Here is a 12,112-nt window from a genome sequence, read left to right as displayed (position 1 = left end):
GAAGTGTACCTCTGGTGCAAATTACTGACCTCTGTCATCATTTTAAGTGGGGGAACTTGCACAATCGGTGGCTGACTAAATACTTTTTTGCCCCACTGTAGGAAACCTGGCAGAGGTTTGCTCAGTGAGTCCGCTATCTTACCAGATACTCTTCAGTTCCATAAATGGAGACAAACTTCTCGTCATCTTCGAGCTCTCTTGCTGCTCCAAAGTCTGTCAGCTTGTAAACAGACCTGCCGTCCTCCCCAACCTGCCGCATTATGTTCCCTGGCTTAATGTCCCGGTGTACCACTCCATTTTCCCGCAGGTGATTCATACCTTGCACTGAAGAGAACAGAGGGTGGAAAGTTTCAGGAACAGGTACATAAAATTACAGACCGATACCACATATACACACCCACCTATACACTGCAATACTGTGAGGAACTCTGTTTCAGCGAGACCAAAGGCATTTTCCGGCTCCTCGAGCAGGCTTAGGAGACTCCCTCCTGAACAATACTCCATCACCAGCACCTTCTGTTTAGAGGGCAGCTGAAAGGTGAGGGATTAACCGTGAGGTGTGCTTCTTTTAGATGTTGCTAATATTTTTCTTTTTTTTTTTATATAGATCTTTTTGTATTCTTACCTCTTCCACGGTGAATAGCTTGATAATATTGCTGTGATTGAGCTTCCGGAGCATCTCGAACTCCCTCATCTGGACCTGGTGGGGGCGGTTGTAGCTCATTATGTTAAACACCTTGACGGCCACCAGTTCACCCGACCTCTGCAAACACGCATGCACATTTGCATCACAGATACATCACAGCATTGCGCAAATGTGTCAGCAATCAACAGCATCTCTGAAACCACAGCTTTTCTTATCGTACATCCTGGTATTGCTCTGAGCAAAAGAAGAAGAAGAAGAAGAAAAGCAGGCTGAAATTTCAATAATGACGGCAGCACTGATGTGAATGACTTTTCCTGTGAGTACGATGAGATGATAAAACCATCCTGTGGTTACCTTATGGCGTGCTTTGTAGACGCTGGCAGTAGCCCCCTGCCCGAGGACATCGTCTACAGACCACAGGTAGCTTATTGTACTGGCTGTAATACCTGACATACTGGAAGAAATGAGAAGGGAGGGTTACTATTATTAGAAAAGCCTTGGGAGACAGAACCAAGGTTATCCAATCATAAAACAAACAAATGCTAAAATAAAGAGGTTAGTATCGGATAACCGTACGGCCTGCTGTTGTAGTATTTGTCAGTGCATTGCCATACTGCAAATTCTGGTGTCAATCTGATACCAAGTAATGCAGGGCCAGCATTACCTTTTGACTTGTAAAGGTACTTTACCTGGGGTATAGCAGTGTATCATGACATACGAGATGCACCAGGATCAATTTGCATATTCTAAACAAAACTCCTCTGTTTGCTGTCCTAATGGAAGCATGTACATCTGCTGATATCCCAGCGTTGGTGTTGTTCCTACATCATCATAGCGGTGTCGGTCGACAATCACCATCGCAACTGACCAATCACGTTGTCTGAGCATTCATTTAGCATTAGCCAAGCAGTTATCTAATCAGGGCTTAAGACCAACTTTTTGCCACGGTTGCACTGGTGTGCCTAACTTTTTTCTTAGGTGCACCAGCACAAAAGTATTCTAAACAGATTTAGAGATCACTAAATCATGGTGGTTTTTACTTTCTACAACAATTAGTTGTTAAAACAAAACCTTTCGGCTTTTCATTTATTGTGAAACTGGGTTTTTTTTGGGGGGGGGGAGGCCTGGAATGTAAATGTGCCTGTCTGTAAAGCACTTTTGGTCATCTTTTATTAATTAAAATGTGCTGTAGGCTATAAACAAAATCAATGTGACAGTCAACACCACAAGGTTGAGACATCTTTCATACTGCATGACAGGCTCCAACCCACACCCGAGACACTAATAAGGTTAAACGGAAAGGAAATGTTGGATAGATTGATGTTTGAGGTGAGGTTTTTTTATATTTCTAAAATAAATAAATAATTTAACACAATGCAGTGGGCTACATGTCAAACTGAGAATAGAAAAAAAGTATCGATCCTATTATGCTAGTATCGATCTGACACCAATACCGGCGTTGGTATCGATACTTTCAATTTTTGAATCGATCCGCCCACCTCTAGTATTTGCATTTATTTATTCGCTTTAAACAGGCTAGTTGAGTTCATGTCATCACAGCAGCCATTTTTCCCATTAAAAGCAGGTGTTACATTAATTAAAGCTCTGTCAGTAGACAAATACCTCCACGGATATCTCCACTAACACGATTTTTTACATTTTACTAAACTTCTACATCAAAGGCTCTATTAAAACGACGTTAATACGCGGTTAGCTACTTGAAGCTAGGTGTTTAATTAGTTTAGCAGGGCTCGCGCTACTAACCTATGTAGGAGCTGTAGCCGGACCTCACCTGGACCCGTTGCTGCTGCTCGTCAGTCGTCCTTTAATTTAGCCCTGACGGTAACGTGGCAGGAGCAAGAAAACCTTTTTTTTTCAGCCGTGCCGCCACAAATAACTGCTGGTAATGTTGGTTACTAACTCCAACTGCCCTCTGAGTTACTGTAAATCCAGCTCGTCTGAAAACAAAATACGCCTACGTGTGAAACTTCTTCCGCAGTTAGAAGCAGCCTTCATACCTGGAAGGGCTCCTTTCCGAACAGGTGAGACGCGGAGAGGAGGTGCTGCTGGACACGGGCTCAGTGTGCCGTGGGTCACTTTTTGTAACGGGGATCCAGGAGGGTTCGTTCAGAGCCAGCAGCTGGCCGCATTGCGTTATCGTTTGGGAAGTGCGGACTTCACGTTGTGGGACGGACTTTAGATGAAGGCGGAAATGTAGTTTCCCTCTGTGCCTGTGTGAGAGTGACTGCCGTGAGAGTACGCAGATCAGCTCAGAGAAACTGGGGCTGGAAAACCCAGGAGCCATACTGGGAATATGTTTTTGCTAGAGGGAAGTTGTAGCAAAAAAACAAAAAACACCAACAAAACTTTGCTACTCTCTTACATAACCATACAATAGTTTTAAGTGTACTTGGTAATGAATGCTCTTATTTATCTCTGTGCATTTTGCTCCTTTCACCACTGACTTCCCCAAAGAATTAGATTAAAATGAAAATTGGCCGCTTAATTTTGCTGTTTGTCTGTTTTTAGCGCTTTATTAGCAAGTGTTTCATTACTCCTCCTTAGCATGCCATTTGTGTTATGTTTATCCACCTGTTACTGTTACAGCATGTACAGCTATCACTGCTGTACATGCTGTAACTATGTACAGCTGTCACTCCTACTACATCACTGCCAGCATTAATCATAATCATCATAGTATCAGATCTGTATTTATAAATGGCATACTAAGGAGGAGTAATGAGATATAAATGATGAGTTAAGCATTTGCTAATGGAAAATATGCTGTAATCAACCGGATTTACGGAAGGGTTATATAGAAATTACTTATTTTGCAATCGTCTTTATTACTGTGTTATTGTGACTACACCATAATCCATCCAGTCCTTATCAGACCTTTTTAGACTGATGGCAATATGATATTTTTTAATACTTCAATAAAATATTGATAATTGGTGTCCCTGTATAAACATAATATCACCACACAATGCTACATTGCCCCCATTGTTCATATTTGACCGACTCTTCTCCCGTTTCACAGTCTTTTCTAATGTTGAAGATATATAATATATGCATTCATCCATCTTTCTGTGTGGCACTTTGCAGAGTTCTTTGAGAGTTCTGCACGGCTTAAGGGATTTTCTGACTTTCTTAACATTAAATCGATTAAACTCCCCTTTGGACAGCTGTATCTTCGTGCCGTGGATATTTGTTTATTACGTCTTACTAATGCACAATAGTAAGACGTAATAAACAAATAACAGTGGACAGACATAAAATTGGAAATAACGTTTTAAAGAACGACTTCCTGGGAGTTTCATGTTGTCAATTTATTGTTACAAACAAATCAAGAATCTTTATAGCAAGCAATGTTTATTAAAAAAAACAAAAGAACAAAAAAGCAGATCTACAACAAGAACTACACGTGGAATATTATATAAGGCCTATTTGATTAAACTACTATTGCTATTACTGTACAATATTGTACCAAAAAAAGAGTGTACCTCTGTAATGTACAACATTGTATTTACAAAGTAAATCTGAACACAGGATTCTCCAGTAATACAGAGACAACTATAAATAGATTTGACATTACGGTCTTTTTTTTGTTTTGTTTTTAAGTTCTGCCATTTTCAAACTGACACAAAAATGCATATGTAACAATATTCAACGCCTACATTATCATCCCCACACAGTTAGTCCACATGCAAGCCAAGTTGTTCAAGTGCACGATGATTGATTTGAGATCAAAAGAGGCTCCCAGTTCCCTTTGGACAGCACAACTGGGACAAAACACACCAACCACCCACATGCATGGTGTGTATGTGCGAGAGTGTTTGTGCCGACAATGTCATTTCATGTTTCTGCACCACAACCACACACACGAACACACATGCACGCGCGCACAATCCCTCCAGTTCTCATGATGAGGTAAGAGCAACACAAATACACAAGGTAACACACAATCAGTATACAGTGATTAAAAATAAACCTTAACACTAACAAATCATTGCCTGGGAGAGAGAGAGCATCCATGAGTGCACTATGTGCTGGGTAATGTGAGTTTAGCATTTGTTCAACACGGTTACAAAAAAAGGCTTTCTTTCTTGGATCTGGGTGAAGACAACTGGCAAACGAAGACATTTTAAGTATCCCTGTACGCTTTTTATCTGGTGACATTTATACAGTGCATATTTGTTCAGCGCTCAGGCGGCCAGCACTCCAAAACACCAGAGAAGTTTCTGTGTGTCTCCAGGCAGTCGCTGTTGGTTGGCATCCATTTTTGCTTAGGCAAGGGCTGGGTGAGGTGCATACATACTCTGCCAATGCGTGCCTGACACAGGAGCACGCATGTGCATTTACCCAGGTGGCTACAAAACTGCACAATTTACAAATTCTGAGCATAAAAAACCCAACAAAAAAAAAAAAAAAACCCCAAATGAGAATATAAACAAACTTTGCTTAAGAACGTATTCGATGAGGTGGTTGGTTGTGCTTTTATATAAACACACTCAGGAGGAATCTCAGCTCCGTGCTTCCAGTTATCATTGTGATTATTAAATATACATACACACTGTTAGAATAATCAAAACTCCTTTTTTTACGGCTATGTTTGAAGGATGTCGTTAAAAGGAGCAAAATGTAGCTCTGTTTGGAGTTGGACTCGGACAGCTGCTGCTGCTGCAGTGGCTGCAGTCAGCGGCCCCCAGCATGCAAGGAAAACCTGAAAGGGGTTTAGCTGCCACAAAACAAAAGCACTGCCACGCACATACGTTTAAAGAAAACGTACGTTTGCATGTACAGTCCAACACTACATAGGAAAATGCTGGGTCTTCAGTGGTCCCCTACACACAAAACCGAGCTGCAGGAGACGAGCAGCACATAATGCCACAAACTACCAGGGTTTAGCATTTGTATTGCTTTACGTAGACTTAAAATTATTGTTGGCCATGTTATTTTATGCTCCTGTTGTGGTGCGAATACAAAAAAAGAAATATTAAAAAATAAGAATATTTCAAAATGATATTGAACACTGAAGGAAAAAGGCAAAGTAAAGCTCTCCATCATATGACTTGCACAGGTATTTGGACCAGTTTTCTTTTCTTTTTGTTATCATCCCAAAAGTCTGCCTTTACCTCCAGCTTTCCACTTCTGAAGCAGCAGGTCAGTGTGTGAGTTAGAGGTTAGCATTTCACAGTCTGTTCTCTGAAATCTGGTCTGCTAGTCACGGGGTCATTAAAAAGATAAAAAACGCTGTCGTGTCTACTATACAAAAAACCAAACAAATTAAAAAAAACAGTGCTTTTTATTCCTCACATAAATCTGTGTATAAAAGGCAAGTAACACTCTTGCACGCCCACTCAAATGGAATTTCATACAATGCAAACTAGTGTATGCAAGCTCCAGGGCCTGTATGAGTCCACCCTGAGTCCTGCTCCCCTGTACAAGATTTGAAAATCCAGCAAAGTCTGGAATCTCTGTGGTGGCAAGAAGGAAAAAAAGAGAGAAGAAGTGTCTTTTGCTTTATCAGTGATAGTTGAGCTGTAGTAAAGCAGAGCTGGCAGGAGAGGGCAGATTAAAAACTTGACACTAAATTGAACATGGCATCATAAGGAACTCATCTGGTCTCCAAGTAGTGAATGCTACATGTGAGAATTGGGTTACGGGTCCTATGTAACAAGCGAAGCGCTTTTGGCACCTGACAGAAGAGCTGCAAGAATCTTAAGAGTTTGCAAGAATCAGGATTTCCATTTTGGGACTTAAGCAGGGCAAGATTTATCATTAGACTGGGATGGAGGGGGAGGGGGAGGCGTGTGGGGGAGAGAGTGTGTGTGGCCTGCAGGTGGAGGAGGAGGCGTAGGGGGAACAGTGGAGGTTGGGGAGCCCATTGCTGGACTGCCGCTACCTCCTCCACCCTTTGGGAACACCACCGGCTTGGGCCTTGTTGCTGGCGGGCGCGACTCTCTGAAGGAAGATAGGGATGAGGAGTGAGAGGTGGACAAAGACGGGGACGTGGCAGAGGGCAGGGGGCTCCGTGGCTGGCTCTTGGCAGGGCGGAAGGAGGAGGGCACGTCGCTAGCTGAGGAGGCGCTGCGCTGGAGTGAATGGGCGTGTGAGCCTCCCTCATTGTCCCGCAACAGACGGGAGTGGAGTGGACTAGAGGGCTCTGAAGCTCCTCCTCCGCTTTTCAGCTGCTCCAGGGTGTCCAGCACCACGTCAGGGGTATGTGTATGTTTCGGGGTGCTTTGTCTTTCCAACTTACTGAACTCATTTAAGGTTGTTTCAATGTCCTGTAATGAAGGAGTCCGACATAAAGTAAACACACACAGACAGAAAGCTGAAATGTTCCAGATGTTTAAAGTTGAAGCTGAAATGAAAGCAGTACCTGTGAGAGGGGATCCACCTGGGCTATGACTTCAGGGTCCAGTGGTCTGTGGTTGCTGAAGCTCTTGGAGCGCCCTGCTGTAGTCGTCTTCCGCAACTGTGGACTCTCCACCTAAAAGCAGCACAATGGCCTCAATTAAATGTTTTCCCAGACAGCAATAGTGCAGTCACTCCATGTCTGCATACAAAAGGAGATCCAGTTACAGTACCTTGGTCTTGAGTGAGGAGTGGCGAGTAACTGAGTTGAGGATGCTATGAGCGCTCACGGGTCGCTTGTCCCCGGTTTCTTTTACAAGAGCGCCGCCAACAGGAAGAGAAGCGGTCCTCACTCCTCCTCCCCCGCCTCCGCTGGTTCCTGGACTTGTGCTGTCGCTCTCTGAGCGGAACGTTCTTCTGATGTTCCCGGGCTCCGGCCGTTTCCTCAGCCTGAATAACACAAATGTTTTACTCATTTCTTTTCTATACTATTGTGAATCATTACGAAATGTTAATGGAGCTAATGGAAAAACAATCTGAAAAGAATAAAACCACACATGACTAATGTCACAAACTGTCATCTGACTGAAACGTATATATTTTGAGACGTATCTGCACACGATACACACTTGTTCAGGTTGGCCAGATAGATGTCAGCTACATGAGCTCCTGTAGGAGAGGCAGCACTGACTCGAGTGGGTACTCTATCCTCCAGCAGATCCCTGCTGTCCAAGTCCGGCTTTGGACTTCCTCGCCCCACATCAGACCTGGGGGGAAAAAAGAAACACAGCAAAATCGCGTTACTCCCGCTCTGCCTTGCATCAAACCTACAAAGCAGAGAATATAACGCACACTGACACATCTGCAAGAAAAAGCTTATTTTAAAGCTATATAGCAGCTGCTCTTTACTTCCACGCGAACCACGAGCAGTCAAAACAAAAAACAGTCTTAGCTGCATTAAATAAATAATAGAAATCTGCCTTGACCTACTCTTACATTTATACTTGTACAAAAGAAATAAGGTATTTCTCTGTATAAATCCCAGATCTCATTGTAGTCATTTGCAATGCAGTTGCAGAACAGTTAGCAACAGCAAAGTGAACATGAGGTTCAGATTTTTGTGCTTGGGTAGCAGGGAGGGAAAATCCTTACACTAACGCAACAAGCCTCTCTGCATGCTTGTTTAAACAAGAGGCTAAGCTGAAGAGGAAATTGATCTGCTATGATATGCAGTCTGTATGACTGCACTTCCTTAGCAACGGGGATTTCCACTGGACTAGTTTCTGTATTTACTCATGGTCCGTGTTTGACATCATTCCAGTTTATGCTTTTGACAGAGGCCTCTTTGTTCTCTGGGTCAAATATTATTATTATAACCAACATTCATATCAGACAAAAATTTTAAAGTAACATCTAATTTAATGAATACAAAAGTCAGCCTCTTAAAATGTATGACGTAGATTAATTACTAGAACAGATCTTACGTGTCTTGGACCACAATATACTGGTGTGGCACCAGTCCATCCACTCCATTGTGTCGTCCCTCCCACCAGTCATCAGAGGCTCGGTGGTACAGAAGCAGAGAGGCACCTTTCTTGAATGACAGCTCCCGACCGGTCCGGCCTGTATAATCAAACCTAGCGATGGCTTCGATTGGATCAGACTCTGAAACAGCCAAGGAGCCTGAGATTCAGAGAACGGCGGAGAGACAGGGGACGTGGCAGAGGAGCGGAGGAGCAGAGGAGCCGCAAAAATGAGGGAATAGAGAGGTGTAGGAGAGAGGAAGCCTGATTAGCGCATGGCAGGTTAGTGCTGTTTCATTCAGTGACTGCAATCACGTTAAAAATTGCTGCGCAATAACAAAACAGATTAATGGGAGCAAGACGTGAGCTTGCGCAAAAAAATTTAAGCCACAGTAAATGGTTAGGAAAGCATGAGATCTCCTAAACTAATGAAAAACAAGCCAGTATATAAAGCACATACAGTGCATGTAGTTAGTTTTGTATGTTACTTACCATCTTCGCTGTTATGGCTGACAGAGACAGTGTCAGGTGCTGGCTCTTCCACAAGAGGGGGCTCACAGTGTTGACTGTCACTACAGTAAATGGAGGGCAGCAGGAGTTAGAGGATGCCATACTTCTCTGATAACTCACAATCTGACCTCAAAATCCTGCACCAAGTTATAACTGCAGACCACAACTTGGTCTGCAGTTATATAGAGCCTTTTAAGGTTAGACAGGTTCTACATAGTGCTTAACGTGGTGTTCACCCATTCTGAGCTGCCTGCCATCAAAAACAAATTTGTTTTGGAAGGTTGGTGAATTGAATGTAACAGAAAAACACAGACTGCTGGAATTTCTTTGTCATTTGTATAAGATGTTTAAAATATTGAAATGAAACAATCGACTACCCTGTGGATATATTTTCTGTAGCGATGACACAAACTCACAGAATCATTCTGGTCGATTCAAATAAAGTTAGCATATGCTAGCGTGAATGTAGTCACCATACTTTGTGTGACATACAGTCTGTACAACCGGAATGACTGCCAGCAATCATAATAACTGGTGCCCGGGCTTGTCATTATAGTAAAACTGAAAGTAACCATTGTGTGCGTTGTGGTGTGTGAGTGTGTACACGCTGTGCTCTGTGGTTAGGCGGGGCTTTAATCTTTAGTGTGACAGAGGGTAAGCTGATCCTCGTGGCCCCTTACCCAGAGTAGGGCAGACAAGCTGAGCCTCCATCACTCCCCGGCAGCCTCTAAATCAACCCCCACTCCCCATTTCTGGCCTACTCATCATCTCTAAGTCCCTTCTACAGCAGTTTGAAAAACAATTGGAAGATATATCTATCCAGTTAGCTTTAAGAAGCTTTAGCAATTTAAGCTTCATCCCATTGTGATTTATGGGGTTTCTTCCCCAAGCCTCACCAGAAGTCATCTCCAACTCCAGGAATAGTGTAGATGGGGCCTTGCAGGTCTTGCGGTCCAGGAAAGATGGTGTCATGGTGGATGATGATAGTTTTAATGAGTTCGTTGACATGGGCCTGGCAAGAAACCTGGTCATGACCCTCTGGGACAGACATCAGGGTGGGGCCAAAACAGATTGCCAGGTTGTAGGGGTCCATCATGTTTTCCTCGCTGTACTGAGACAGGCTGGGCAGAAGAGAAAGCAGAGTCTCAACATATAAACCCAAACAACCATGACAAGTCATTTATAACCTGGTGATGGAGAGACTCCGACGATGTGTGTGCGCGTTTCAGTGAGTGAGAAGAAGCAGGAGTTTAGGGGGTGACTGTAAATCACTCACGTAAAAGAAACTCCCCTTCTCCACATGAGCTGTCTGGGACCACTTGGTTTACCCATGAGTCTCAAATGTCACGTCTCCCACACCATATTGCTTTTTACCCTTTCTCCCTTTAACTGAAGGGTTTAGTCACGGCTTTTAAGGACGGACTGGACAGAATGGATTGCGTCTCTGCGTGCCGTACATGCACTCAGACAGGTTTTTTGTGGTCTTGCTCTTAGTTTAATATTTCTTTGAACTGATACAAGATTAGTACCTTTGTTAAAAAAGCTTTTTTGTTTGCCCTTCACTTTTTTTTTTTTAAAAGAGATTGGATTTTTGGCTAGTGTGATGAAACTGAGTCCATTTCAGAATATTGAACTACTAAAATAAACTCAATGGAGGAAATTAATTAATTTCACAGAGAGGAAGGCTTACAGTTTCTTGAGTAATAAAGGGCTTGTTATAGTTTCTTTTGTGGACTTTTATGACCCCGAACTTGACTTTCCATGAAAGTTGAAGGATGTTTTGATTCTGTGTGAGATGGCCATATAAAATCGGATGTTTACCAAATAATCAAGTGACAATAGGTCAGAGGTTCCCAAAGTGTGGGGCCCGCAAAAAAAAAAAAGAACCCTTGGACACTGCTAGCATCATTGACAGTTTTGTGACGGGGCTCCCACACAAACGCAAAGCTGGAGATGAAGCATCGCCAAATATGTTTCCAAACCAACTTCATTCCAAGCCAAAGACTAGAAAATATGGTGAAGCATATCTTCCCTTTGCCGAGGTAGGTCTCTGCGACAGAATTAATTTCCCTTGCTTTGGGAGCACGCGCTGGGCTCTCCAAATCACAGACAAACAGTCCGTGATTTGTAATTACAAACTATTACAAGAAGTGATTTATTACACTTCTTGTAATGACTAACTACTCCTGACATTTTGGAGATGTTAGCTCTTTATACAGTAAAGTTAAAGTGGGATACAAATAATATCAGGCTGATCCTGCCACGATTTGTCCCCCGGTTCAAATCACGGACAAACAGTATCCCACAGTTGTTTATGTTTTTAAACCTATTTTGCACAGAGAGGCATTTTTTGAGAAATGTATTGACAGCAATGTTGAATATTATTACACAGGAAAAAAACAACTACACGTAAAATAATCACACCGTGACGCCTCTGCCTTTCTAAATTGAGGGACAGTAACTGTGTGTGTATATGTAAGCGTGTAAAACCTGAAGATAGTCAGATTAACAGAATTTTGTCTCTATCTGCCATTCTGCAATTCATCTCATGTAAACAATAACGTGCGCACAGCGTGATGTGAAAAAAGGCACATACCTTTGACGTTGCGTGACGAACTCTGTATTCCTCGTCCACACGTAAACGCAAAAAAAGGAGTTTTAAAAAATCTCCATTTTCGGTGATTTGAAACGCCGTTTACGTGTGCGTTTTCAAAAATACCCATGTAGGTGCGGACGTAGCCTAAAAGAGTTAGTTTATTATTTTGCTGCCTGTAATTTATTGCAGTTTACTTGTATTTGCTTAATTTTTTACTAAATATTTGAGGTGTGAAATAAACCGCAATGAAGTTTGAAAACAAAATATGGGTGTGTGTGGTTGGAGGATGTGTTTGTGCGTGTGTGTACATTTTTCTTGTAAAACAAAGGGGGGCCCAGCAAAAAAGTTCGGGAACCACTGCTATAGGTCAAGTATAGTGACTTTTACACGTGGTTAAGCAAGTTTTAGATTTTATGTAGTAGATATTGTTTTTAACCATACTTCCTTTAGACTTCTGCTCTGTGGACTCTTTCTACA

The 12,112-nt window shown here is 42.5% G+C and overlaps 2 protein-coding genes across 6 annotated transcripts in view; both read right to left on the bottom strand.

The window, feature by feature from the left end:
* The window catches only part of ikbke (inhibitor of nuclear factor kappa B kinase subunit epsilon), a 16,995-nt gene extending 14,131 nt beyond the window's left edge, over positions 1-2,864 (bottom strand). Inside the window, exons 1-5 of one of the 3 annotated variants that reach the window (XM_013912510.1) lie at positions 2,411-2,864; positions 1,001-1,100; positions 626-763; positions 402-531; positions 143-324 (exon numbers count right to left, since the gene is read on the bottom strand). In XM_013912510.1, coding sequence (XP_013767964.1) covers positions 143-324; positions 402-531; positions 626-763; positions 1,001-1,099 — 549 coding nt within the window. In that variant the 5' untranslated portion in view covers position 1,100; positions 2,411-2,864. The remainder of the gene's footprint in view (positions 1-142; positions 325-401; positions 532-625; positions 764-1,000; positions 1,101-2,410) is intronic. The other 2 variants (XM_013912511.1, XM_005739457.2) reach the window with 2 other exon arrangements.
* A 1,096-nt stretch (positions 2,865-3,960) lies between these two features.
* The window catches only part of srgap2 (SLIT-ROBO Rho GTPase activating protein 2), a 56,218-nt gene continuing 48,066 nt past the window's right edge, over positions 3,961-12,112 (bottom strand). For 2 of the 3 annotated variants that reach the window (XM_005739455.2, XM_005739453.1), the window contains exons 17-23: positions 9,936-10,160; positions 9,022-9,101; positions 8,491-8,689; positions 7,636-7,773; positions 7,240-7,456; positions 7,032-7,142; positions 3,961-6,936 (exon numbers count right to left, since the gene is read on the bottom strand). In XM_005739455.2, coding sequence (XP_005739512.1) covers positions 6,406-6,936; positions 7,032-7,142; positions 7,240-7,456; positions 7,636-7,773; positions 8,491-8,689; positions 9,022-9,101; positions 9,936-10,160 — 1,501 coding nt within the window. In that variant the 3' untranslated portion in view covers positions 3,961-6,405. The remainder of the gene's footprint in view (positions 6,937-7,031; positions 7,143-7,239; positions 7,457-7,635; positions 7,774-8,490; positions 8,690-9,021; positions 9,102-9,935; positions 10,161-12,112) is intronic. The other variant, XM_005739454.1, reaches the window with a different exon arrangement.

This window comes from Pundamilia nyererei, unplaced genomic scaffold (assembly GCF_000239375.1).
Source record: "Pundamilia nyererei isolate P.nyererei 1_Seehausen unplaced genomic scaffold, PunNye1.0 scaffold00092, whole genome shotgun sequence".
Taxonomy (NCBI): Eukaryota; Metazoa; Chordata; class Actinopteri; order Cichliformes; family Cichlidae; genus Pundamilia; species Pundamilia nyererei.
The sequence above is the reverse complement of the archived record's forward strand: the minus strand, read 5'-3'. Positions and strand labels throughout refer to the sequence as shown.